This window comes from Nicotiana tabacum, chromosome 5, assembly GCF_000715075.1.
Source record: "Nicotiana tabacum cultivar K326 chromosome 5, ASM71507v2, whole genome shotgun sequence".
Lineage (NCBI taxonomy): Eukaryota > Viridiplantae > Streptophyta > Magnoliopsida > Solanales > Solanaceae > Nicotiana > Nicotiana tabacum.
Window position 1 is genome coordinate 145,792,830 of NC_134084.1, and position 26,414 is coordinate 145,819,243.

General features: G+C 38.5%; 1 protein-coding gene across 3 annotated transcripts; it reads left to right on the forward strand.

Annotated features, from left to right (window-relative positions):
- The first annotated feature begins 6,134 nt into the window (after positions 1 to 6,134).
- Positions 6,135 to 19,809, forward strand: LOC142181262 (uncharacterized). 3 transcript variants are annotated; one of them, XR_012709901.1, is made up of 4 exons: positions 6,180 to 6,823; positions 8,241 to 8,366; positions 17,499 to 17,855; positions 17,981 to 19,809. XR_012709901.1 is itself a non-coding variant. In XM_075254174.1 (2 exons), the coding sequence occupies exon 2, from the start codon at positions 9,753 to 9,755 to the stop codon at positions 11,166 to 11,168; it is 1,416 nt and encodes a 471-aa protein (XP_075110275.1). In that variant the 5' UTR covers positions 6,135 to 6,823; positions 8,241 to 9,752; the 3' UTR covers positions 11,169 to 11,762. The 3 variants fall into 3 exon arrangements, 1 of the variants encoding a protein (XP_075110275.1); XR_012709900.1 differs by having other exon boundaries at positions 6,202 to 6,823; positions 17,499 to 19,809; XM_075254174.1 differs by lacking the exons at positions 17,499 to 17,855; positions 17,981 to 19,809 and having other exon boundaries at positions 6,135 to 6,823; positions 8,241 to 11,762.
- The last annotated feature ends 6,605 nt before the right edge of the window (positions 19,810 to 26,414 follow it).

Sequence of the window (26,414 nt, forward strand, 5' to 3'; positions counted from 1 at the left end):
GTCGGGTTAGAGTTCCGCCATACCAAACAATACACATCTAAATCATACTAACCAAACAAGCAACTCCGAAGCAAATGGAACACACCAACATGATCCGCTGAGCTGATAGCCTACTTGGAGGGATCTCGACTTGTCTATCGGGACCTGCGGGCATGAAACGCAGCATCCCTAGGCAAAAGGGATGTCAGTACGAATAATGTACCGAGTATGTAAGGCACATAAATAAATACATAAGAGACATGGAAGACATATGGAGTACATGACTCAACCTGTAAGTCTGAATAACTTTGTAAATCATAAATTACTTTCAGCGTCATGCATATACGTATGAATGTCATGTCGTGCATAAGTACATGTTTCATAACATTATCAGCCTCTGAGGGCATCCTATCATATCATATCGGCCATTTTAGGCAAAATCATCATCGTATACCAGCTGATCAGGTGGTGGTTCGTATATAACGCCATAACCTTTCCCATATCCCATATACATATATATATACATACATATCTATGCGTATATAATTCCATTTGAATCATATTCACAAATATAAGCGTATATAACGCCGTTTGAATCATATTTCAGCCACTGTGGGCAACATCATTATCATATACCAGCTGATCAGGTAGTGGTGTGTATATAACGCCATAACCTTTTCCCATATCCCATATACATATATTTACATATATACGCGTATATAACACCATCTGGTCATGGTTCAATGCACATGTATAATGAGTGAAATGCATGAAAAATACATAATAATCTTGATATTCCTTCCGGATAAACTTTTCCAAATACGTATTATTTTGAGACCCATGAACAGAAGATAATAATAATTCTCATGGGGAATCAAGAATATAGACACTCCTACTATTTTTATGAATGGAGTAATTTATAGAAACTGTACATTTCCTCGTTTCTTCAGTTTAATTTGGACCATGCCAAAAAAAAGGGATAGCCTTAACATACCTGTTTCTGTGAAATTCTTGAACTGAATTGTTCTTGCTTCTTTAAAATATATAAACGAAACTTGGCTTTGAATTCGTTGAAATTCTGGACGAAATTGCTCTTGAATGAAGCCTTTCTTTATAAACGAAATCTGATTCTGCTTCAATGTTTCCTTTGAGCCAAAGGAATAAGGCTTCTGAATCTTCAACTAAGGAATTGATACATAACATAATGGACCAAGGAAAAATGCTTATACGTAAGCACTATTTGGTGAGACTTATCTTTAAGTCTTGCCTTTTAGTTACATTTTCATAGTTAGCCACATGGCAATAATGACTAATGCGTCTGTTTTGGATATATTTTATAAATTTTTATCCACTTATTAGTTAATCGGATAATGTCTCGTTACCTAGTAATTAATAAATTGCCCGCATAATTTAAAAATTACCATAAATTACTTAAAATTCTATTTATTTTTAAAAAGACTTCATATATACTTTATATATATTACTACCATGGTTACATGGTACCTTGCATGGTACTAGTTCATAATTATCGGGTATTATCGCTCGACCCGTATTTTATTCCAAATTGGCCACTTTCAACTAAACTCGTTTTCTTCGACTTGCTTCCCCTCTCACCTTCACGAATTTATTCATCACTTACAATCCTTATAATCTGCGAATAATCTTTTCCTTGGACTGATGTCAATTACCTTACAACAAATTCAACGTAAAATACAGCAGGGTGCAACACTGTCGTAACTTATTACTGCAAAGCGTAATAAAACCGTAATGTAATACTGTCGGCTACATCACTGTTGTAATTTAATATTGCAGGACGTAACATCAATCATATTATATTACTGCTGAGGGTAACACCATCGTAACATATTACTGTAGAGCATAACATCGTCGTAATATAATACTACAGGACGTAACATTGACATGATATTGCGGGGCGTAACACTACCCTTGGACCCGGGTTTTGACTGGGCGAGCTCGGGGGTTGACTTTCGTTGACTTTTTAGAAATTGGGTAAAAATTATAGCTTTATTAATTGAAATTATTTTCTCTTGTATTGTGTGATGTATTCAGGTTGTCTTTGGCTAGATTGAGCCGAGCGAAGGCGAATTTGTAAAATAAAAAGCTAAATTGAGTATTGAATTAGCCGAATTGAGGTAAGTGTCTTGCCTAACTTTGTTGAGAGAATTTTTCCTACTATTTGATATTGTTTGCTTCACGCGATGGTGATAAATATATGAGGTGCCGAGCGTATATCTATGTGTCAGGGTTAATCATGCTCGGGGGTAGATTATGTAAAATTGTGTCTTATAGAATTACGTGACCTTCTGGCTTCATGCCTTACTTGTCTCCTGGATACAAAGAACATAATATTAAATGTTAGAAATCCAGACTTAGCTAGTATTAAATGTTAGAAATCAAGACTTAGCTTATTATAACTTGATCAAATATGATATAATTATGAGAATACATTGATGTGTCTAATTTGACCATCACTATGCATAACTATTAGTGCATTACTACGACCGATATTCTTGAGATACTAGATTCTATACTCGTGTTGTAGATCATTTGTCAGATTTGTTGAAACACTTGAATAATACATCCCTTGAGGGTTAATTGAACTATTATTGGCATTGGGAAGTTTTGATTAGAATTCGTTTCGAATATCCGTTTAAACACTCCCCTTGATGTTATTTATGCTTCATGCCTTGTTTTTCATTGATATACATATGCTTGGTAAGGAAGAGTGTAAAGCACGAAGGGTGATACCGTGCTATTGTATATACATTATCATGTGAGGGAGAGTGTAAAGTATAAAGGGTAGTGTCGTGCCATATCATTATTGAGAATAAAAGCACTAAGGGTGATGCCGTGCCATATAATTGAGAATAAAAGTACTAAGGGTGATGCCGTGCCATTTCATTTATATTGTTATTCTTTTATATTATCGTGAGATCATGGTACGATGGGTGTTTTCCTGCAGGTGAGAATGAGATACATGCATTATGATATGATATATGTTTCTCGTGTATACGTTCATGGCTTTACCTTGAGCTATTATTGTCGTACTTATAGATCTTGTGTGATTTGTTGTTATTGTCCTGTCCTTGATCTCTATCTCAACTGTTGTTGTGTTACCCATATATTCTACTTGTTTAACTTGCAAATACCATGCTTACTTCTTGCTGTTATGATTATATCAATGTCGTATTTATTCTGTTTCACTTTGCGATGTGTATGCAAAATTTCAAGTCAGTCGGACGTGGTTTGATAGGCTTTTTGATCGAAAGCGGAATTTAGAAGATTTTGGAATTCTTATGCTTGAATCTGATACGAATTTGGTGTTTTGATGTTGTTTTAAGCATTTTGAAGGTTGTAACAAGTTTGAATGATGTTGTGAGATATGTGGGAATATTTGGTTAAGGTCCTGAGGACATCAGGTGAGTTTTGAATGGTTAACGAATCAATTTTTGGACTTTGGACTTGGCAGTTTTGCTGGTTTTTGTTGCAGAGATTTTTGTTCATCGCGTTCGCGTAGGGTACATCTCATTCGCGAAGGGTGTTTCTATGTGATGATGATTTTATTCTACGTGTTTGCGAGGAAGAGGCCGCGAACAAAAAGGTAAAGGCATCATGTGCATCGCGGACGTGTGACTGGGGTCACTTTCGCGAAGAGAAGTAAGGTCGTTGGGCACCCCAGGCCCTTATGCTATGCGTTCACGAGATTTGTATCGCGTTCGCGAGATGCTGGTATGGCGAAGCATCACGATCGCGTGGAGTTGTCCGCGTTCGCGAAGGGAAAAGTGGAGATCCAGTGAATTTGGTCTACGCAAATGCGAGAGGGCCATCGCGTTCGCGAAGAAGGAAAGTTTACCTGGGGAAGAATGTTTAAAAGTGGGTTTTGCGATTTTTGGTCTATTTTCTCCATTGTTGAACGATTTTAGGAGCTTTTGAGAAGGATTGAAGAGGGAATCGAAGGGAAACACTTAGAGGTAATATTTTTTGAACTCTATAATCGATCCTATGTTAATTCTTACTTTTTTAAGCATGAAATATGTGGAAATTAAAGCCTAAAATTGGGGAATTATGACTTGAATATGGAAAGTATAAATTGGGAATTTGAGGGGGAAATTGATGTTCGATTTTGATGTTATTGGTATGTATAGACTCGTAAGAGGATGAGGATTCTATTGATATGACTTTTATCGAATTCTGAGACGTTGGCCTGGGGGCCGGGTTTGAGCAATTTGGGGATTTCTTGAGTTAATTTAATTATTTTCACCTGGGCTTTGATTCTTTAGCGTATATTGATGATAGATTTGGAGCATTTGGAAGCCGATTTGAGAGGCAAAGACATCGCAGGCTAGAGTTTGGACCGGATCGAGGTAAGTAATGATTATAAATGTTGTCCTGAGGTATGAAACCCCAGATTTCACATTATTGTGCTACTTTGAGATGACGCACACGCTAGATGACGAGCATGGAATCGTGCACCATTGGGGATTGTGACTTGGTCCGTCCCGTACGACTGTTAAGTCATGTATTTCATTTGAAATCTTATGATATTCCATATTTTAGAGACTGATATTATATTTTGGGTTGTATGCCATATTTGGGGCCTTGTGCCGACCTGTTGAGACCCTTAGGGGCATCTTTATTATTTTTCATTACTCTATTTGTTTTGAAAGCATATCCTCAGTCATGTGTACCTGTTTATTGTTTAAATCTAGTTTTATCACTTTGCTTCTTAAAATGTGAAAACTGTTTGGGCTGAGTTCCCTGTTTTACTGATGGTCCGAGTGATTGTGAGGTTGATGACTGAGATAGAGGGGGGGTCTAATTGTGAGGTTGATGACTGAGATAGCCTGAGGGTCTGATTGTGAGGTTAATGACTGAGAGAGGCCGAGGGCCTGGTTGTGAGGATTATATATTTATGGATGGGGCTACACGCCAGAACAATATATATATATATATGGATCGGGCTGCATGCCGCAGCGATATGTTGGATTGGGCTGCATGCCGCAGCAATATAACGCTTGGGCTGTAGGAGCCCCTTCGGAGTCTGCACACCCCCAGTGAGCGCAGTCGACTATATATATATATGGATCGGGCTGCACGCCGTAGAGATATATGGATCGGGCTGCACGCCGTAGCGGTTACTATATGGTACCTATTCAGTGTGAGCACTGATTGGTAAGAGTTGAGTCATGACTGTCTGAGAGGCTTGCCCTAGGGGCTATATATATACATGTGCATGAGTGATGCTTTCCCTGAGGGGCCTGTTTATGAAATTAGTGTTTTTCACTCCTCCATAAAGTGAGTTTCTATCGAATATGTTAATTTAATTACTACTTTCACTCATCTTTAGACCGAGCCTCTATTGAAAATGTTGAACAAATGCTTTAAACAATTTTCATTTAAACTGAAGTTTTTAAGTTATGAAATGGTTATGAATTTTTGTTTTGTCGAGGGGCTATATACGAACTATGATTTGCCCGAGGGGCCGATTATGATTTTCATCACTTTTACTATATATATATTTCATTAAACCTCTATTGAAAAGGTTAGAAAGATATTTTCCAAAGGATTTTAATGAAGTTGGAAGTTTAACGAAATGATTTGAATGGTATCCTGTTTTGGGAACATACTATAATTACTGTGGTGCTATGACGTGGTTTACGTGATTTCTTACTGCTCAGTCTTCATTTACTTTTATTACTTACTGAGTTAGAGTACTCTCATTACTCCCTGCACTTTGTGTGCTGATTCAGGTATTTCTGAACTCGGTAGTGGGTGTTGATTGTAGACATGTGATTTTTGACCCTCCCCAAGATCTTTTATATATTAGCGTAAAATATTTAATTTAGGCATAATATATATATTTTAAGTAATTTTGACTCTTTTACTCTATTTTATTACAAGAAAACAAAATCACAAAAATAGGTTCATTTATGTTTTGTAGTCATTTTTAATTAAAACAAATCTTAAAAATATATACAACAATAGTATCGTATTTTTATTTTAATATGATATTTTGAAAATACCAAAAATTTGTTTTAATGGTTAGTTTTATTTTAATAATTATTTGAATAGTAGAAACAATTAACAATGGGCGCGTATTTTTAATCTCATTCGCGGCAAAAGAATAGAGCTTGGGCTCGAGCAACCCATCTTTAGGCCTAATTTTGGACCTAGCCCATAATTCCTAGGCCCATACCCCTTAACCTAAAATCCTACCACTAACCTAGACCGATATATATTAAACAAAGCCTAAAAAACTAGGGGGAAGAATGGACAAAAGGAGCTGAAAAGATCAGAAAGCTGCGTCGCAGAGACACAAGAGAAACGACCCACCCCCACACGGATCATCTTCTTCGCACCCCACCACCCCCTGAAACCAACGACCCCAATCTCCAAATCTCCATAGCCGCTGAACACTGAACGCCCCCCTCCCCCACATTTCTTTTTTTTCATAAAAAACAAAAAGACCGCTAAGAAAATCGGATCCGCCACATTTTTAGGAACAAGCAAACAGACCTCGTCGTTCTTCTTCAACGCAGCCTCAGCCATGGCTTTTTCTCCAAAGAAATGAAGCAGCCATTACACTCACACACACTTGTATACACTTTGTTTAAAGAGTCTAAAGCTGACAACAAATCCAGATTACTCCCAAATTGTTCGATTGAGGCACTGAGGGGGGTTTCGAAGTTTTGTTGCCGTCTGAGGCGGCTCGTGGTTCTGTCCGGACTGATCGTTTGCTTCAAATTCTGATCGAAGTCGTGGTTTTCTTTTGTTTCATGTAATTGCCGGAATCTCGTTATTAATCGAAAACTGCTTTTCTCAGGTTCGTGCATTTACTACTCTACCTGTGTTAATTTATTTATAGTGAACAAAAACCTTGGGTGAGCCATTGTACGATTGATCGAATTGTCAATTTCTAGTGATTCTAAGTGTTAACACTTTGTTTGTCGATATTGAAGACGATGTGGATTTGATTGAGTTTTTCTTGGGTTGCCGTGATATTTTCTAATTTCTTGACTTTTGGTTGTTAGGTTAATAAGAGTTCTGTGGTCACGATTATATGTTGAAGTCGTTTGCTCTAATATCTGTGTTATTGCATCATAAAACAAGTGAAGATGATAACTGTATATAACTAAGAAATAATGCTCAATAGATGACTACATGCTTCTGTTTGTTATAAAAGTTGCGAATGAAGTAAATTTTCTTTGCATTTTGTTTCATTTAGTTGATTTATTAGCAAATTGTTAGTTCATATGATCACGTCGTTTATCTTAAATTAGTTTTTAGGATATTAATTAATTCAAAGACATCGTAGTCTGATTTAGTTAAGTAAAAATCCTTTTAAAATAATTCGAGGCGTGCCGTGCCAAATAAAATCTCAAAATGCATGGCCCTTATTTAATTGATATTTGATTCCTTAGAATTCGAGGCGTGTCGTGCCAAATAAAATCTCAAAATGCATGGCCCTTATTTAATTGATATTTGATTCCTTAGAATTCGAGGCGTGCCACCTAGTGGACTTTCCATGGCCCTTGCAAAGTTGCAAACGCGTAGTTGTTTTAGGCGCGCTAATTTAATAATTTACGTTCCTAAACTCGGGTGTGCATTTATGTGACCCAAAGCCAAATCTCCACGAAGTCGAAATGTGTCGACAACCGCGGGTGCATTGATTGCGACGTGGTTCGAAACGCGTTTTCACGACGTCGCAATTATTTTAAAATAAATAATGATAAAAAGTGGTTTACAAATAAAAGGCACATAAGCTAGCATGTATTAAAAAATGAAATTAAACACAATAGTTAAGCGACCGTGCTAGAACCACGGAACCCGGGAATGCCTAACACCTTCTCCCGGGTTAACAGAATTCCTTACGCGGATTTCTGGTTCGCGGGTTGTTAACAGAGTCATATTTTTCCTCGGTTCGGGATTCAACCGGTGACTTGGGACACCATTAATATCCCAAGTGGCGACTCTGAATCATTAATAATTAAATCCCGTTCTGATTGTCCTTTAATTGGAAAAACTCCTTTACGCCCTTACCGGTGTAGTGAAAAAAAGGAGGTGTGACAGCTCTGGCGACTCTGCTAGAGACCGAACCCAGAATCTCTGGTTCAGGGTTCAGAATTCGAGCTTAGATAAATTGCTATATTTAATTGTATCTGATTTTCCTACATGTTTTGTGTTGAATGTGCTAAATGTTACTGCTTTGATATTATCTGAACTGTATATAAACTGTGCAGACACCTTTATCTCTTCACCTCCGGTGATGTGCTTACTGGTTGAGACTCCCTATTCTGTTAGTGTCATACCTTGAAATAAGAAAGAGGCCGGACAAGTTACGAAGCTGGATGGCCTTTTGGTTCCCGGTAAGTTGCCCCCTCCTCGACTCGAGTTGTCCGCTCGGGTACACAGTCTAGAACACTGACCCAGGTTTTGAACATAGAATAACGTGACTTCATGCCGGATCCCTAGTAGGAACGCTTATTTGCATCACGTTGCATTTGACTTAGGGGACTCAACACAGAGGTTGGGTCCGTCTAGGACTAGCAATCTGAAATGAAAAGACCATATTGATGCATTCTCTTGTGCTGTGCGTTTATTTGTTCCGAACTTGTATGTTGACCGGTTTCTGAATCTCGAAAATGGTGGAAATTTGAAAAAAAAAAAAGAAAAAAGAAAAAAAGAGAAATAACAGTTAGGGAGTTAAAAACCCAATGCCCAAACACTGTCGAAACTCTGCCGAAATTTTGAGAAAATGAAAAGGGAAAATGCTTTATTTCTAATAATCTGCTTTACTAAAAGCAAAAAAAAATATAGAAAAAAAGGAGTCTTTTATTTCGGAAAGTATCTGCTGAAAAAAAAGAGTCTTTTATTCTTAGTTTGGAAAATAGGTTGTTTATTGTTTGTTGAAAAAGAAAAATTGAAAATGAAAAAGAGTATTGTTTTAAAATAGTTCGGTTAATTTGCCCGAACTACGCATGGTTTGATTCTCACAGGGCGTGAGATACATAGACAACCTTCATCGGGTCCAACCTCCCCTTTACAAAAATAGCCCAAAAAATATCAAAATTTTAATTTTTGTCATAAATAAACCAAGTGATGCCGTTTTTGTCAAAATAGCCAAATGTTCCCAAACTGGGCACCGGAAGGCTGACTTTGCGCAAACAGCCACCTTTGGTCATATTTTGATTCTGACCCTCACAACCTTAAAATCTTCGTCCCCGAGGCGCTGGAAGGCCGTGTTTGCAATACCGGATCGTTTAATTTAATTTGGAAAAACAAGAAAAAAAAAGTCAGTAGTCAAGTGAATACCGTTCAGATTTTGGGTCAAAATTGGCATATAGGGGAAGGAATCTGTCATTTTTGGGGTTTGTATTTCTTTTGATTAGAGTATATGGGTCGTTTGATTTTCGAGTCTGTATTTCATCATTAAGTTGATTAGTTTTTTTGTTATTATAAAAATGGAAAATTCCAAAAAATGTTTTATTGTCGTTTACATTTTATTTGCAAGAACTACGCACGATCTGATTCATGAGGGGTCATGATACGTAGGCAATCTCCATAAGATTCGACCGCAACCAAAAAAAAAAATTAATGAAAAATGGAAAAGAAGAATTGAATAAAAAAAATGGAAAAGATGTTGTTAATAATGAGGACCAACTCAATCCATTCTAACATGTTTTGTTTTGAATTGTGAAGAAAGTTGAGGTGGTTGGTTTGTGGTAAGCTGGAAACAGAAGATCTGAGGAAAAATGATAACTGACATCGAAGCTGTTATGAATGCTCAAGAGACTCAGGGTCAGAGGGTTCAACAAGGGTCTACTGTGGTTGAGGAAAATAGAACACTGAAACAACAAATGACCAAAATACGTCAAGCCTGTGCCAATGGTCAAGGACAGCCTTGTCACGAGTCACGATTTGCTACACAGCAAGAACAGTACCACTATCCCGAGTACCACTCGTACTTGTTTGAGCTTCCTGTAAACATCGAGAAGTCTGCCCGAAAGAGAGTACAGGAAGAAATAACCCAAAGAGTGAAAAGACTAGAACAACGGTTGAAAAACACGCAAGCAATGGCAAGTCAAAAGAGCGTTGCCTTCAGAGATCTATGCATGTTCCCCGATGTCCACTTGTTGCCTGGTTTTAAGGTTCCCAAATTCGAAAAGTACAATGGACATGGAGACCCCATAGCCCACCTGAAAAGGTATTGCAACCAATTGAGAGGTATGGGAAGAAATGAAGAATTACTTATAGCTTATTTTGGGGAAAGCCTCTCGGGAGTAGCATCTGAATGGTTTTTTGATCAATACACATCTTGCTGGTACGTCTGGGATGACATGGCACGAGCCTTTGTCAAACAGTTTCAATACAACATCGACATCGCCCCAGACCGCATTTCCCTTTCTAACCTAAAAAAGAAACCAACTGAAAGTTTCAGGGAATATGCCATCAAATGGAGAGAGCAGGCAGCTAGAGCTAAGCCACCCATGGATGACCATGAGTTAATCACTATCTTTATACAGGCTCAAGAGCCAGATTATTTTCAATACATGACATCCGCAGTGGGTAAATCCTTCCCGGAAGCAATCAAAATGGGAGAAATGGTGGAGAACGGTCTTAAGACAGGCAGAATTATAAGTCAAAGAGCTCTTAAAGCTGCAGCTCTAGCTGTCCAAATTGAAGCTGGTAACACGAATGAGGGGGATGAAGAAATCATGGTGATATCAGGGTCGAGAAGAGGTCCTAGGAGAACATCTCGAAGGTATGTGCAACCTCATCAAGTTTCCCATGACCCCCTTAAGCATTACTATCTACTTCCAAACCCCCCATACTTTGTTGATCCTTCCCAGTATGTTGCCCAGCCATCAAATCACCCAAGAAAGCGAGCACGAGTATCACAAAATCTCCACCCGCTCCCGCAAAAATTTCAGCTACCTTATAACCCACATCCAAGCCAGGGGTATAGAAAGAAACAAAAGTTGAAAGATAGTTTTACACCAATAGGAGAGTCCTATGCAAGCTTATTTGAGAAGTTAAAACAACATGACATGATTGCACCCATTCCTCCAAATCAGGTGGACCGACGTGCGAGAAGCTTTGACTCATCTAAAAGGTGTGAATACCACTCCAATGCCTGGAGCACAATGTGGAAAATTGTCAGGATTTGAAAAGAGAAATAGAAAGGATGATCCGGGAAAATTTGATTCAAGATAGTGGCACCCAGAATATCACGTTGCATCCCTTACATGAGGAGGCACACTTGGTAGGGATGATGCCCGGTGACATAGGGTATGAGAATCCTCGTGGGAACTTGTTGACTGAAGTTGAAGATACTGACGCAGATAGTAGTCATGGCAATATGGATGCGAAGCTTAGTGGCTAAAATGTTGTGCTTGGTAATTGGAAAGATGCTCCATTCCTAAGTCAGCTGGGGAGGAGCTTTGGTGGTCCATTTTGCTGTCATTTCTGTTGTCCGGGTTATTTGCAGAGTTGTAATCCGGATATTGTCTTGTGATCAAACCCACTTATCCTAGCTTGTTTAGTCGCAGTGGTTCGTTTAAGTGTTGTCCATGGATGTTTCAGGTTCATTCTAGGGTTGTAGTCCAGTTTGTTTGCTTGTTTTGTTATTCGAGTTATTTCATCGTTGTCTAAATGCAAAATTCTGGTCTTTTGTTACTTCCAATCATTTTTCTTCGTTTAGTTCTTTTCTATCCTTTTGTTTTGTCTTTTGTCTAATGCTGGTTCTAGTGCCATGACATGCACGCATAATTCTCAGTCGGATCTTCAAAAGTTGCGAAGCAATGAGACCATTTTGAAAGCGATAGGGGCACCTGAGGAAATGAGAACAAATTTGGACGTTTTGAGATTGTTTGACGCCCGAACCATGTGAAACTGGGGCAGATAGAATATAAAGAAACCCTAAAAGCAAGTTGGCCAAATCGACAGGGGGCCGGTCGTGGTAATAAGAGTAAGAGTGTTGCCCAATGGTGCATTATATTTGACAGATGTAGCAGGAAAATGTGTGAAAATGGCCATCAACTCTGAGGCGGTCAGGATATACTATGTGTAATTTCTGTGCATTAGTCGTATTGGTTTGCCTTAGCCATGTCTTGAGGATTGAAATGACGAAGGCATTTTGTTCTGCTATCCAAACACTTTTTTCCATTGTTACCCCTTATGAGCCGTGTTTATTTTCTTTCGTACCCCTCTTTCGGAATCAATGACACAATTAAGAAACACAATTGCCGCAAATAAGCAAATGAAAAGAAAAAAAAGGAAGGAAAGAGAAAAAGAAAAGAAAAGAAAAGAAAATAAAGAAAAGAAAAGAAAAGAAAGAAAAGAAAAGAAAAGAAAGGAAAGTGAAAGAAAAGAAGAAAAGAAGAACAGAAAAGAAAAGAAGAGAAAGAAAACATAAAAAAAAAGTAATTCCTATGACGTGAACTACGTTTGACTTGATCCCGAAAGGGTACGTAGGCAGCCTCTATGAGGTTCAGTCATACCAAAATAAAAATCCAAAAGTCCCCAAGCAAGAAACTGGGGCAGAAATTGTGGTAATTGTGAGAAGTTGGATTCCGAAAGTTGTAATTTTAACCCATTTTGAAATTGTTTTGAGTCTTTTATACCCTTTCTTTCTAACCCATCCAAAAGCCTACATTACGGTCCAAAGAAAGACCTTCTGATCAGTCTTTGAGAAATGCCAAGTCAAGCAGGTAAGGTAATTCATGTTAGGGACAACACTCCGGTCCAAACAAGGAAAATGAAAATGAGAGAATCTTATTAATGAAAGTCCTCATGGGTATCGCAAGGTGATGAAAGCTGGGAGAAATAAGAAATGAGAGAGTCTTATTGGTGAAAACCTTCACGGGCACCTTGAGGCGACAGTAAGTTGAGATAAAGAACGAAATGAGAGAGGTTTGATGGTGAAAACCCTCTGGGGCACTACAAGCCGAATAAGGAATGCGAATCAAATTGGATAAGCGGAGCAATGAAGCCCAGTTTCACAGCAAAAAGGAACAAGAGATGAACATCAGATTTGCTTAACAGAATAGGTTGCAGGTGCATGTCAAGGTCATTAGAGTCGGTATCCACATCCGATAGGTTTCTACTGTGTAGTTTTCTTGTTAGGAATCATATCTTACTATTGTCCTTTACTTTGTTCCTTTCGTTTTGTTTATTTCCCCTTTTTGAGTCTTTTGGTCATAACAAGTGAGGAATGACTTCAAAATTTTCCACCAGCTTTCCAATTGCACAAAATGGGGTCACAAGTCAGGAAAAATAGCAAGAGCACTGAGCTGGTCATAATCAACATACTTTGGGATCCTTATGAAACACAAAGTTTGGTAGATGTCGGTTAAGGAATAATGCAACAGATAGAGGGTATTGGGATTGAACGGGGAAAAAGGGTATTTCAGTGACACAGATGACGGGGAAAGTGGTTAATCAGTAAACATGCAAGTCCTTCAAGAAGAATCAGTTGTCACAAAAAACATATGGGGTCAGATAAGAAGACTAGAAGTAATAATTAAGAGATAGTCGTCAAGAAGGGCGGAAGTTATCAGCCAAGTTTTAAAGATAGTCGGACAACGCAAAGCATGGAAAGGAGAAAAGGAAAGTCATCCCAACGGGAGTACCACAACCAACTACCGCACTTTTAAACTGACAGAATTTTCTTTGATTTGAAACAGGAGCATGGAAATGTTATTGATGGCAGAAAGATATGCTACAGGAGGATTATCAAACTGGGGCAGAAAATTTTCTGTCGTGTTGAAATTTTTTTTTCCGGGTACCCATCTGAAGAACATGAAGGTCAATACAAGTGTTTTAAAAAAAAGAGAGAAAAAGAGAGGGATGTAGTTTTCAGGAAAGAAACACCAGTTCTAAGAAAAGTAATTTTTGGAGGAATGAAACACTAGTTTTTAGGGAAGAGTTTTTTTTAAGGAGGACAACACCAGTTTTAGGGAAGCAGTTCTGAAAGAAGATAATTTAAGTTAGTGGGTAGATAAAACAAATTTTGAAGGAAAATGGTTAAAAGAAATCTTAGTCTGATGAATTTTTCACCTAAGATAAAGAAATCTTAGTCTGTTGAATCTTTCACCTAAGATAAAGAAATCTTAGTCTGTTGAATTTTTCACCTAAGATAAAAATCTTAGTCCGATGAATCTTTCACCTAAGATAAAGGCAGAAGTTGGAAAAACGAAAGGAAGGCATAATTTGGGAAAAGATGAAGGCATAATTTGGAAAAAGATGAAGGCATAATTTGAGGAGAAAGAAAGGAAGGCATAATTTAAAGAAGAAGAAGACAGAAGTCGAAAAAAAAAGAGGAAAGTAGTTTTCAGGAAAGAAACACCAGTTCTAAGAAAAGTAATTTTTGGAGGAATGAAACACTAGTTTTTAGGGAAGTGGTTTTTTTTGAAGGAGGACAACACCAGTTTTTAAGGAAGCAGTTCTGAAAGAAGATAATTTAAGTTAGTGGGTAGATAAAACAAATTTTTGAAGGAAAATGGTTAAAAGAAATCTTAGTCTGATGAATTTTTCACCTAAGATAAAAATCTTAGTTTGATGAATCTCTCACCTAAGATAAATGCAAAAGTTGGAAAAATAAAAGGAAGTCATAATTTGGGAAAAGATAAAGGCAGAAGTAGGAAAAGAAAGGAGGGCATAATTTAGATAAAGGCAGAAGTTGGAAAAAAGAAGGGAAGGCAGAATTTGAGGAAAAAGAAAGGAAGGCATAATTTGAAGAAGGGGAAGACAAAAGTCGAAAAAAAGAAAGGAAGGCATAATTTGGAAAAAGATGAAGGCAGAATTTGAGGAGAAAGAAAGGAAGGCATAATTTAAAGAAGGGGAAGGCAGAAGTCGAAAAAAGGGAAGGAAGGCATAATTTGGGAACAAGAAAGGAAGGCAGAATTTGAAAAGAATGGAAGTTGGAATTTGGAAAATTAAGAAAGTCGGGATCACAAAAATGGACCTAGTCTGATGAATTATCTACTTGAGTCAAAATCTCAGTCTGATGAATCTTCCTCCTGAGATCACACAAAAATGGACCTAGTCTGATGAATTATCTCCTAGAGTTACAATCTTAGTCTGTTGAATCTTTCTCCTAAGATGAAAATCTTAGTCTGATGAATTATCTCCTAGAGTCACAATCTTAGTCTGTTGAATCTTTCTCCTAAGATGAAAATCTTAGTCTGATGAATTTTTCACCTAAGATAAAAATAAAAATCTTAGTCTGATGAATTATTCACCTAAGATAAAGATAAAAATCTTAGTCTGATTGAATCTTTTTCCTAAGATGGAAATCTTAGTCTGATGGATTTTTCACCTAAGATAAAGATAAATCTTAGTCAGTCGAATCTTTCACCTAAAATAAAAATCTTAGTCTGATGAATTTTTCACCTAAGATGAATTATCTCCTAGAGTCACAATCTTAGTCTGTTGAATCTTTCTCCTAAGATGAAAATCTTAGTCTGATGAATTTTTCACCTAAGGTAAAGATAAAAATCTTAGTCTGTTGAATCTTTCTCCTAAGATGAAAATCTTAGTCTGATGAATTTTTCACCTAAGATAAAGAAATCTTAGTCTGTTGAATCTTTCACCTAAGATAAAGAAATCTTAGTCTGATGAATTTTTCACCTAAGATAAAGAAATCTTAGTCTGTTGAATCTTTCACCTAAGATAAAGAAATCTTAGTCTGTTGAATTTTTCACCTAAGATAAAAATCTTAGTCCGATGAATCTTTCACCTAAGATAAAAATCTTAGTCCGATGAATATTTCACCTAAGATAAAGACAGAAGTTAAAAAAACGAAAGGAAGGCATAATTTGGAAAAAGATGAAGGCATAATTTGAGGAGAAAGAAAGGAAGGCATAATTTAAAGAAGAAGAAGACAGAAGTCGAAAAAAAAAGAGGAAAGTAGTTTTCAGGAAAGAAACACCAGTTCTAAGAAAAGTAATTTTTGGAGGAATGAAACACTAGTTTTTAGGGAAGTGGTTTTTTTTGAAGGAGGACAACACCAGTTTTTAAGGAAGCAGTTCTGAAAGAAGATAATTTAAGTTAGTGGGTAGATAAAACAAATTTTTGAAGGAAAATGGTTAAAAGAAATCTTAGTCTGATAAATTTTTCACCTAAGATAAAAATCTTAGTTTGATGAATCTCTCACCTAAGATAAATGCAAAAGTTGGAAAAATAAAAGGAAGTCATAATTTGGGAAAAGATAAAGGCAGAAGTAGGAAAAGAAAGGAGGGCATAATTTAGATAAAGGCAGAAGTTGGAAAAAAGAAGGGAAGGCAGAATTTGAGGAAAAAGAAAGGAAGGCATAATTTGAAGAAGGGGAAGACAAAAGTCGAAAAAAAGAAAGGAAGGCATAATTTGGAAAAAGATGAAGGCAGAATTTGAGGAGAAAGAAAGGAAGGCATAATTTAAAGAAGGGGAAGGCAGAAGTCGAAAAAAGGGAAGGAAGGCATAATTTGGGAACAAGAAAGGAAGGCAGAATTTGAAAAGAATGGAAGTTGGAATTTGGAAAATTAAGAAAGTCGGGATCACAAAAATGGACCTAGTCTGATGAATTATCTACTTGAGTCAAAATCTCAGTCTGATGAATCTTCCTCCTGAGATCACACAAAAATGGACCTAGTCTGATGAATTATCTCCTAGAGTTACAATCTTAGTCTGTTGAATCTTTCTCCTAAGATGAAAATCTTAGTCTGATGAATTATCTCCTAGAGTCACAATCTTAGTCTGTTGAATCTTTCTCCTAAGATGAAAATCTTAGTCTGATGAATTTTTCACCTAAGATAAAAATAAAAATCTTAGTCTGATGAATTATTCACCTAAGATAAAGATAAAAATCTTAGTCTGATTGAATCTTTTTCCTAAGATGGAAATCTTAGTCTGATGGATTTTTCACCTAAGATAAAGATAAATCTTAGTCAGTCGAATCTTTCACCTAAAATAAAAATCTTAGTCTGATGAATTTTTCACCTAAGATGAATTATCTCCTAGAGTCACAATCTTAGTCTGTTGAATCTTTCTCCTAAGATGAAAATCTTAGTCTGATGAATTTTTCACCTAAGGTAAAGATAAAAATCTTAGTCTGTTGAATCTTTCTCCTAAGATGAAAATCTTAGTCTGATGAATTTTTCACCTAAGATAAAGAAATCTTAGTCTGTTGAATCTTTCACCTAAGATAAAGAAATCTTAGTTTGTTGAATTTTTCACCTAAGATAAAATCTTAGTCCGATGAATCTTTCACCTAAGATAAAGGCAGAAGTCGGAGTCAGTCGAATCTTTCACCTAAGATAAAAATCTTAGTCTGATGAATTTTTCACCTAAGATAAATTTTAAATTTTAAGATACATTTTAGTCTTTAATTTTTTTTTAAAAAAAAATTGCATTCCAGTCTTATCACAATTCAAGTTTTAGCAATCAGGAGCCCGTCTGAAGAACGGAGGTGATACAATTCAAATTTTAGTTTTCAATCGATTCTTTTTGTCTTCTTGAAGTCAGGAGCCCTCCTGAAGAACAGAGGCATACAATTCAAGTTTCGGTAGTCAGGAGTCTGCCTGGAGAATAGAGACATACAATTCAAGTTTCGGAAATCAGGAGTCCGCCTATATAACAGAGGTATTTCAAGTCAAGTTTTAGTCAAATTCTTATTAATATCAAGTAACATGTACCCAGTTTCCAAACTGGGGCAGAAAGTTTTCTTGGTTCGTTTATTTTTATGAAGTCAGGAGCCCGCCTGGATAATAGAGGAAAACATTTCAATTTCAAGTTCAACAGTTAGGAGCCCGCCTGGATAACAGAGGAATACATTCAATTTCAAGTTCAGCAATCAGGAGCCCCGCCTGGAGAATAGGGTCAGTTTTTACTTTAGTCAAGCTTAGTTTACAGTTTTCCTAGTCTATTCTTTAGTTTAATTTCTTCATTGCATTAATAATACAGGTGGTTTACAATTTTGCTAACAACTCACAAATCTTCCTAGTGCAAACTGGGCAGAAAATTTCTTTGTTTTGTCTATTTTGTTGTAATCAGGCGCCCACCTGGAGAACAAGGGAAAACAACTCAAATTTCTAGGGAAAACAGTTTCGAAGGAAGACAGTTCGAGTTTCAGGGAAAATGGTTCAAAGTGTAAGGGAAAATAGTGTCAAGTAACAAGGGAAGATAGTTCAGGTTCAGCAATCAGGCGCCCACCTGGAAAAAAAGGGAATTCAATTCAAAATGAAATTCAGAAGTTAATGAAGGATGTGAGGTGCTCAAGACATGGCCGAGGTCACAAGCACTACATGTCCGGTCCTGACCCAAAAGCTGTAGAAGAATGAGCTAGCACCTGCAGCTAACAAGTGTCAAGGTTCAAATCTAAAGTCTGCATGAAGAACCATTCAAGACTCAAGATCAAGCTTCAGAAGACTTATAGATAGGAATCTTGTAGCTCATAGTCGATAGGCTTAACTAGTCTTTTTCATATTTTGATTTTTGATGTAATAACAGGGACAGCAGACCGGAACCTCGATGGAACGGCACCTCGACCGGATCTCCACCTCGGCATACTCCGTCATCTCACTCATTTCTGAACTACACGTGGCCTGATTCCTTTATAGCCAAGGTTATGTAGGCAGCCCAGATACCAGGGCTCGGTCACATTCCCCTCTCTTTCAGTTTTAGCCTTTCCAAATAAGGGTCGGGTCAAAAACCTGTCTAGTCAGTCTTTGTCTGAAAAACTCTGTACGTTTCCAGTCAAAGAGGGGCAGCTGTAGACATGTGATTTTTGACCCTCCCCAAGATCTTTTATATATTAGCGTAAAATATTTAATTTAGGCCTAATATAGATATTCTAAGTAAATTTGACTCTTTTACTCTATTTTATTACAAGAAAACAAAATCACAAAAATAGGTTCATTTATGTTTTGTAGTCATTTTTAATTAAAAAAAATCTTAAAAATATATACAACAATAGTATCGTATTTTTATTTTAATATGATATTTTGAAAATACCAAAAATAGATTTATTTTAATGGTTAGTTTTATTTTAATAATTATTTGAATAGTAGAAATAATTAACAATGGGCGCGTATTTTTAATCTCATTCGCGGCAAAAGAATAGAGCTTGGGCTCGAGCAACCCATCTTTTGGCCTAATTTTGAACCTAGCCCACAATTGCCAACCCCATAATTCCTAGGCCCATACCCCTTAACCTAAAACCCTACCACTAACCTAGACCTATATATATTAAACAAAGCCTAAAAAATTAGGGGGAAGAACGGACAAAAGGAGCTGAAAAGATCAGAAAGCTGCGTCGCAGAGACACAAGAGAAACGACCCACCCCCACACGGATCATCTTCTTCGCACCCCACCACCCCCTGAAACCAACGACCCCAATCTCCAAATCTCCATAGCCTCTGAACACTGAACGCCCCCCTCCCCCACGTTTCTTCTTCTTCATAGAAAACAAAAAGACCTCTAAGCAAATCGGATCCGCCACATTTTTAGGCACAAGCAAACAGACCCCGTCGTTCTTCTTCGATGCAGCCTCAACCATGGCTTTTTCTCCAAAGAAATGAAGCAGCCATTACACTCACACACACTTGTATACACTTTGTTTAAAGTGTCTAAAGCTGACAACAAATCCATATTACTCCCAAATTGTTCGATTGAGGCACTGAGGGGGGTTTCGAAGTTTTGTTGCCGTCCAAGGTAGCTCGTGGTTCTATCTGGACTGATCGTTTACTTCAAATTCTAATCGAAGTCGTGATTTTCTTTTGTTTCATGTAATTGCCGGAATCTCGTTATTAATCGAAAACTGCTTTTCTCAAGTTCGTGCATTTACTACTCTATCTGTCTTAATTTATTTATAGTGAACAAAAACCTTGGGTGAGCCATTGTACGATTGATCGAATTGTCAATTTCTAGTGATTCTGAGTGTTAACACTTTGTTTGTGGATATTGAAGACGATGTAGATTTGATTGAGTGTTTCTTAGGTTGCCGTGATATTTTCTAATTTCTTGACTTTTGGTTGTTGGGTTAATAAGAGTTTTGTGGTCACGATTATATGTTGAAGTCGTTTGCTCTAATATCCGTGTTATTGCATCATAAAACAAGTGAAGATGATAACTGTATATAACTAAGAAATAATGCTCAATAGATGACTACATGCTTCTGTTTGTTATAAAAGTTGCGAATGAAGTAAATTTTCTTTGCATTTTGTTTCATTTAGTTGATTTATTAGCAAATTGTTAGTTCATATGATCACGTCGTTTATCTTAAATTAGTTTTTAGGATATTAATTAATTCAAAGACATCGTAGTCTGATTTAGTTAAGTAAAAATCCTTTTAAAATAATTCGAGGCGTGCCGTGCCAAATAAAATCTCAAAATGCATGGCCCTTATTTAATTAATATTTGATTCCTTAGAATTCGAGGCGTGTCGTGCCAAATAAAATCTCAAAATGCATGGCCCTTACTTAATTGATATTTCATTCCTTAGAATTCGAGGCGTGCCACCTAGTGGACTTTCCATGGCCCTCGCAAAGTTGCAAACGCGTAGTTGCTTTAGGCGCGCTAATTTAATAATTTACGTTCCTAAACTCGGGTGCGCATTTATGTGACCCAAATGACGAAGTCGAAATGTGTCAACAACCGCGGGTGCATTGATTGCGACGTGGTTCGAAACGTGTTTTCACGACGTCGCAATTCTTTTAAAATAAATAATGATAAAAAGTGGTTTACAAATAAAAGGCACATAAGCTAGCATGTATTAAAATCAAATGAAATTAAACACAACAGTTAAGCGACCGTGCTAGAACCACGGAACCCGGGAATGCCTAACACCTTCTCCCGGATTAACAGAATTCCTTACCCGAATTTCTGGTTCGCGGACTGTTAACAGAGTCATATTTTCCCTCGGTTCGGGATTCAACCGGTGACTTGGGACACCATTAATATCCCAAGTGGCGACTCTGAATCATTAATAATTAAATCCCGTTCCGATTGTTCTTTAATTGGAAAAACTCCTTTACGCCCTCTTCTGGGGGTGTAGGTAGAAAAAGGAGGTGTGACATTGATCACTTAGAGGCAGAGACATCAGAGTTTTAGCAAGGTAGCTTCCTCGCATTCAGAGCAAAACTTTTCTCCCTCTTGTTTTCATTAGACTGCATTTAGTGCATTTTTCAGACTTTTCGTTGTATTCAGGTTTTAGTAGATGCTCATTACTAGTGACACCCCGATGTCAGGCTTGTATATTTATTTTGCACTATTATTTTAAATTCACATCATTATATTTTTGATTAATAAATGGTATAAGAATAACTTTTATTGAATAATGGTTGGTTCGGGATTTGTGTCGGCTGGCGTAGTTTCACGATATGCACCATCACGACCGGGCCTATTTTGGGTCGTGACACTAGTAAACTTCAAAGGCCTGCTGGATGACAAATCAGCACTCATTGGCGATACCCAAGACTCCTGGATCTACAATCAGGGTGCAGGGAGTAATGTGAGTATGCCAACTCAGTAAGTAATAAAAGTAAAGGCAGCGGAGTATTAAGAAAACACGTAAACCATAGCATAATGCTACAACAAAATAGTATCTAGAACAATGCAGTAAAACAGTAAAACTTGTGAAAACGTCTCAGTTCAGTAAAAACTTTTTTAATACATCTTTCAGTAGTTCAAACGAGTGATGAAAACAGTGAGAAAAGGATAGTAACATAAATCATCCCCTCGAGGAAAAACAAGTACCATAACCGCTTCTCGGGCAGAATACCAACAGAACCAGCCCCTCGGGCTACCTCACAATCACTCGTATCAGCCCCTCGGGAAATAACATGAAACAACAACTGCCCTTTGGGAAATATCACATCTCACATTGGGTACCCGCGCTCACTAGGGGGTGCAGACACTAAAAGGCCTCCTATAGCCCAAGCGCTATAACAAGCCATCTCGTGGCATAATCAAATTGACCCTCAGCCTCATAACAAGCCACCTCGTGGCGTAACAAATCAGGCCATCGGCCTCATAATCATGAATCATTACAACATTATTACGCCGCGCAGCCCGATCCCATAATATTCTCACCACACAGGCCCTCGGTGTGATTCAGTTAGAAATCTCTCAAGCGACTCGGGCAATGGTAAAACATGATGCTCAACCCAAAATATCATTTAAAATATTAATATCGCGGATAATGGCTATTTAAACATTTTGTCCAGGTGACCCTTTCCTTCTTCACGAATGCGGTCAACGCCTCGCGTTCGCGAAGCACAAAGTCCGTTGACCACTTAAATCCTTCATCACAAATGCGACATCCTGAACGCGAAACTCCTCAACCCATCGCAAATGCGACCTCTAGCTCTCGAACTCGAAGCTCAAATGAACCGAGACACAAATTCTCCCATTTACTCTACACGAACGCGGGCAACTCATCGCGTTCACGATGAACGCTGAACCCAACCCTTCACGAACACGGGACCCATATCACGAACGCGAAGGCCAAAATTCCTGCCTCACAATACATCCCTTCACGAACGTAAGAGTCCACTCACGAACGCGAAGGCCAAATGTCTGAAACACCAACAACAGAAATCTGCAACTTCTCCAACATGAATTTGATCCGTTCAACTACCCGAAACTCACCCGAGGCCCTTGAGACCTCAACCGAACATGTCAACATATCCCATAACATCATTCAAACTTGTTCCAGCCCTCAGAACGCTCAAAACAACATCAAAACACCAAATCATCATCGGATTCAAACCTAAGAAATCCAAAAACTTCCAAATTCTGCATTCGATCAAAAAGTCTATCAAACTCGTCTGAATGACCTGAAATTTTGCACACACATCACAAATGACACAACGGACCTTCCCCAACTTCCATTACGACCCTATATCAAAATCTCATCAATCGAAAAATGCTAAAATTCCAAAGTTTGCCAGTTCTAGCCTAAATCTACTCCGAACCTCCAAAACCCATTCTGATCATGCTCCTAAGTCCCAAATCACCTCCTGAAGCTATCCGAACCATCGGAATTCACATCCGAGCCCTTTTTCACATAATTCAACATTCGGTTGACTTTTTCAACCTAAGCTTACTCAAAAGAGAGTAAGTATCTCATTCCATTCCAAAACCTCTCCGAACCCAAACCAATCAACTCGATAACACATAATACAGCTGAACAAGATGATAAGATGTACAAATGGGGAAAGCGGAGAAGTAACTCATGAAATGATCGGTCGGGTCATTACATCCTCCCCCACGTAAACAAACGTTCATCCTTGGACGGGTCAAGAAACATGCCTAAAGTCTCAAATAGGTGAGGATATCTGCTCCGCATCTCTCGCTCGATCTCCCAGGTAGCCTCCTCCACGGGGCCGACCTCTCCACTGCACTTTCACTGAAACTACATCCTTTAACCTTAACTTTCGAACCTGACGCTCCAAAATAGCTACTGGCTCCACATCATAAGTCAAATCATCATCTAACTGAACCATGCTAAAGTTCAAAACATGAGACAGATCGCCAATATACTTCCAGAGCATGGAAACATGAAATACTGGATGCACACTCGATAAGCTGGGTAGCAAAGCAAGCTCATAAGCCACCTCCCCAATCCTCCAAAGCACCTCAAAAGGCCCAATGAACCGAGGACTCAATTTACCCTTCTTCCCAAATCTCATAACACCCTTAATGGATGAAACCTTCAATAGAACCTTCTTACCAACCATGTAGGACACATCCCGAACCTTCCAGTCAGCATAACTTTTTTGTCTCGACTGCACTGTACGAAGCCACTGTTGAATCACCTTCACCTTGTCTAAGGTATCCTGCACTAAGTCAGTACCCAAAAGCCTAGCCTTACCCGGCTCAAACCAACCTATCGGAGAGCTATTCCATCTCCCTTATAAAGCCTAATATAGAGCAATCTGTATACTCAACTAATAACTGTTGTTATAAGCAAACTATGCGATCGGTAGAAACTAATCCCACGACACTCCAATATCAATTACACAAGTGCGCAACATGTCCTCCAATATCTGAATAGTGCACTCGGACTGCCCGTCCAACTGAGGGTGAAAAGTTGTGCTCAACTCAACCTGAGTACCCAACTTTCGCTGTACAGACCTCCAAAACTGTTAAGTAAACTGAGTACCTCTATCTGAAATAATGGAAAATGGGACACCATGCACACGAACAATCTCCTGGATATATATCTCTGCCAACCGCTATGAAGAATAGGTAGTACACACAGGAATGAAGTGTGCGGAATTGCTCAGCCGATCCACAATCACCTAAATAGCATCGAACTTCTTCAAAGTTTGTGGGAGCCCAACTACAAAGTCCATGGTGATCCGCTCCCACTTCCACTCTAGAATATCCATATGCTGAAGCAAGCCACCCAGTCTTTGATGCTCATATTTCACCTACTGACAATTTAGAAATCGTGCTACAAATTTTACAATGTCCTTCATTCTCCTCCAACAATAAGGTTGTCTCAGATCCTGATACATCTTCGCGGCACCCGGATGAATTGAATATTGCGAGCTATGGGCCTCCTCCAAAATCAACTTCCAAAGCCCATCTACATTGGGCATTCATCTCCGGCCCTGCATCCTCAATACCCCATTATTACCAATAGTTACATCTCTAGCATCATCGTGCTGAACTCTGTCCTTAAGAAAAAGCAAGTGAGGATCATCATATTGGCGCTCTCTAATGCGATCAAATAAGGAAAACTGAGAAATCACACAAGCCAATACCCGATTGGGCTCCGAAATAACTAACCTCACGAACCGATTGGCCAAGCCCTCAATATTAACTACAAGAGATCTCTCCTAAACAGGATTATACGCCAAACTCCCCATACTCACCGCCTTCCTACTCAAGGAATCGGCGACCATATTGGACTTCCCCCAATGGTACAAAATAGTGATATCATAGTCCTTTAGCAGCTCTAACCATCTCCGCTGCCACAAATTGAGATCCTTCTGCTTGAACAAGTGCTGGAGGCTACGATGATCAGTAAAACCCTCACAAGACACACCATACAAATAATGCCTCCAAATCTTTAACGCGTAAACAATGGAAGCCAACTCCAAATCATGAACATGGTAGTTCTTCTCATGGGGCTTCAACTGACGAGAAGCATAAGAGATAACTCTACCCTTCTACATCAACACACACCCAATACCAACTCTCCAAGCATCACAATACACTGTATATGAACCTGAAGCTGATGGCAGAACTAACACCGGAGTTGTGGTTAAGGCAGTCTTGAGCTTCTGAAAGCTCTTCTCACACTCATCCGACCACATGAAAGGAGCACCCTTTTGAGTCAACTTGGTCATGGGTGATGCGATAGATGAAAATCCTTGAACAAACCGACGGTAAAAGCCCGCCAATCCAAGAAAGTTGCGAATCTCTGTAGTTGAGGACGGTCTGGGATAAGTCTAACCACCTCTATCTTCTTCGGATCAACCTGGATACCTCACTGGTCACCACGTGCCCCAAGAAAGCCACTAAACTGAGCCGAAACTCACACTAGAAGAAGCTTTAACTCTTCCCTCAATCTCTGCAACACAACTCTCAAATGCTCTGCGTGCTCCTCCTGACTACGCGAATACATCAGAATATCATCAATGAAAACTATGACAAATGAGTCGAGATAAGGTTGAAAGACGCTATTCATCAAATGCATGAACGTTGTAGGGGCATTGGTCAGCCCAAAAGACATCATAAGGAACTCATAATGACTACATCGGGTCCTGAAAGCTGTTTAAAAATATCCGAGTCCCTAATCTTTAGCTGGTAATATGATGAACAAAAATTAATCTTGGAGAACACTCTCGCTCCCTGAAGCTGGCCAAACAAATCATCGATACGAGGCAAAGGATATTTGTTCTTGATTGTTACTTTGTTCAACTATGTGTAATCAATGCACATCCTCATCATGCCATCCTTCTTCTTCATAAATAGAACAGGCGCACCCCAACGCGATACACTAGTCTGAATAAACCCCTTATAAAGGAGTTCCTAAAGCTGCTCCTTCAACTTCGCGGGTGCCATACGATACGGTGAAATAAAAATGGGACCCTTTCCTTCTTCGCGAACGCGGTCAACACCTCCCATTCGTGAAGCACAAAATTCATTGACAACATAAATCATTCATCATGAAGGAGAACGCGAACACAAAGCCCCTCAACCTATCGCAAATGTGACCTCTAGCTCGCGAACGCGAAACTCAAGTTAACTGGGTCCCAGCTGCTCCCATTTAGTCTACGTGAACACGGGAAACTCATCATGTTCGTGATGAATGCTGAACCTAACCCTTCGCGAACTCGGGACCCATATTGTGAACGTGAAGGACAAACTTCCTGCCTCACACCACAACCCTTCGCGAACGGGAGATCGATTTGATCGCACG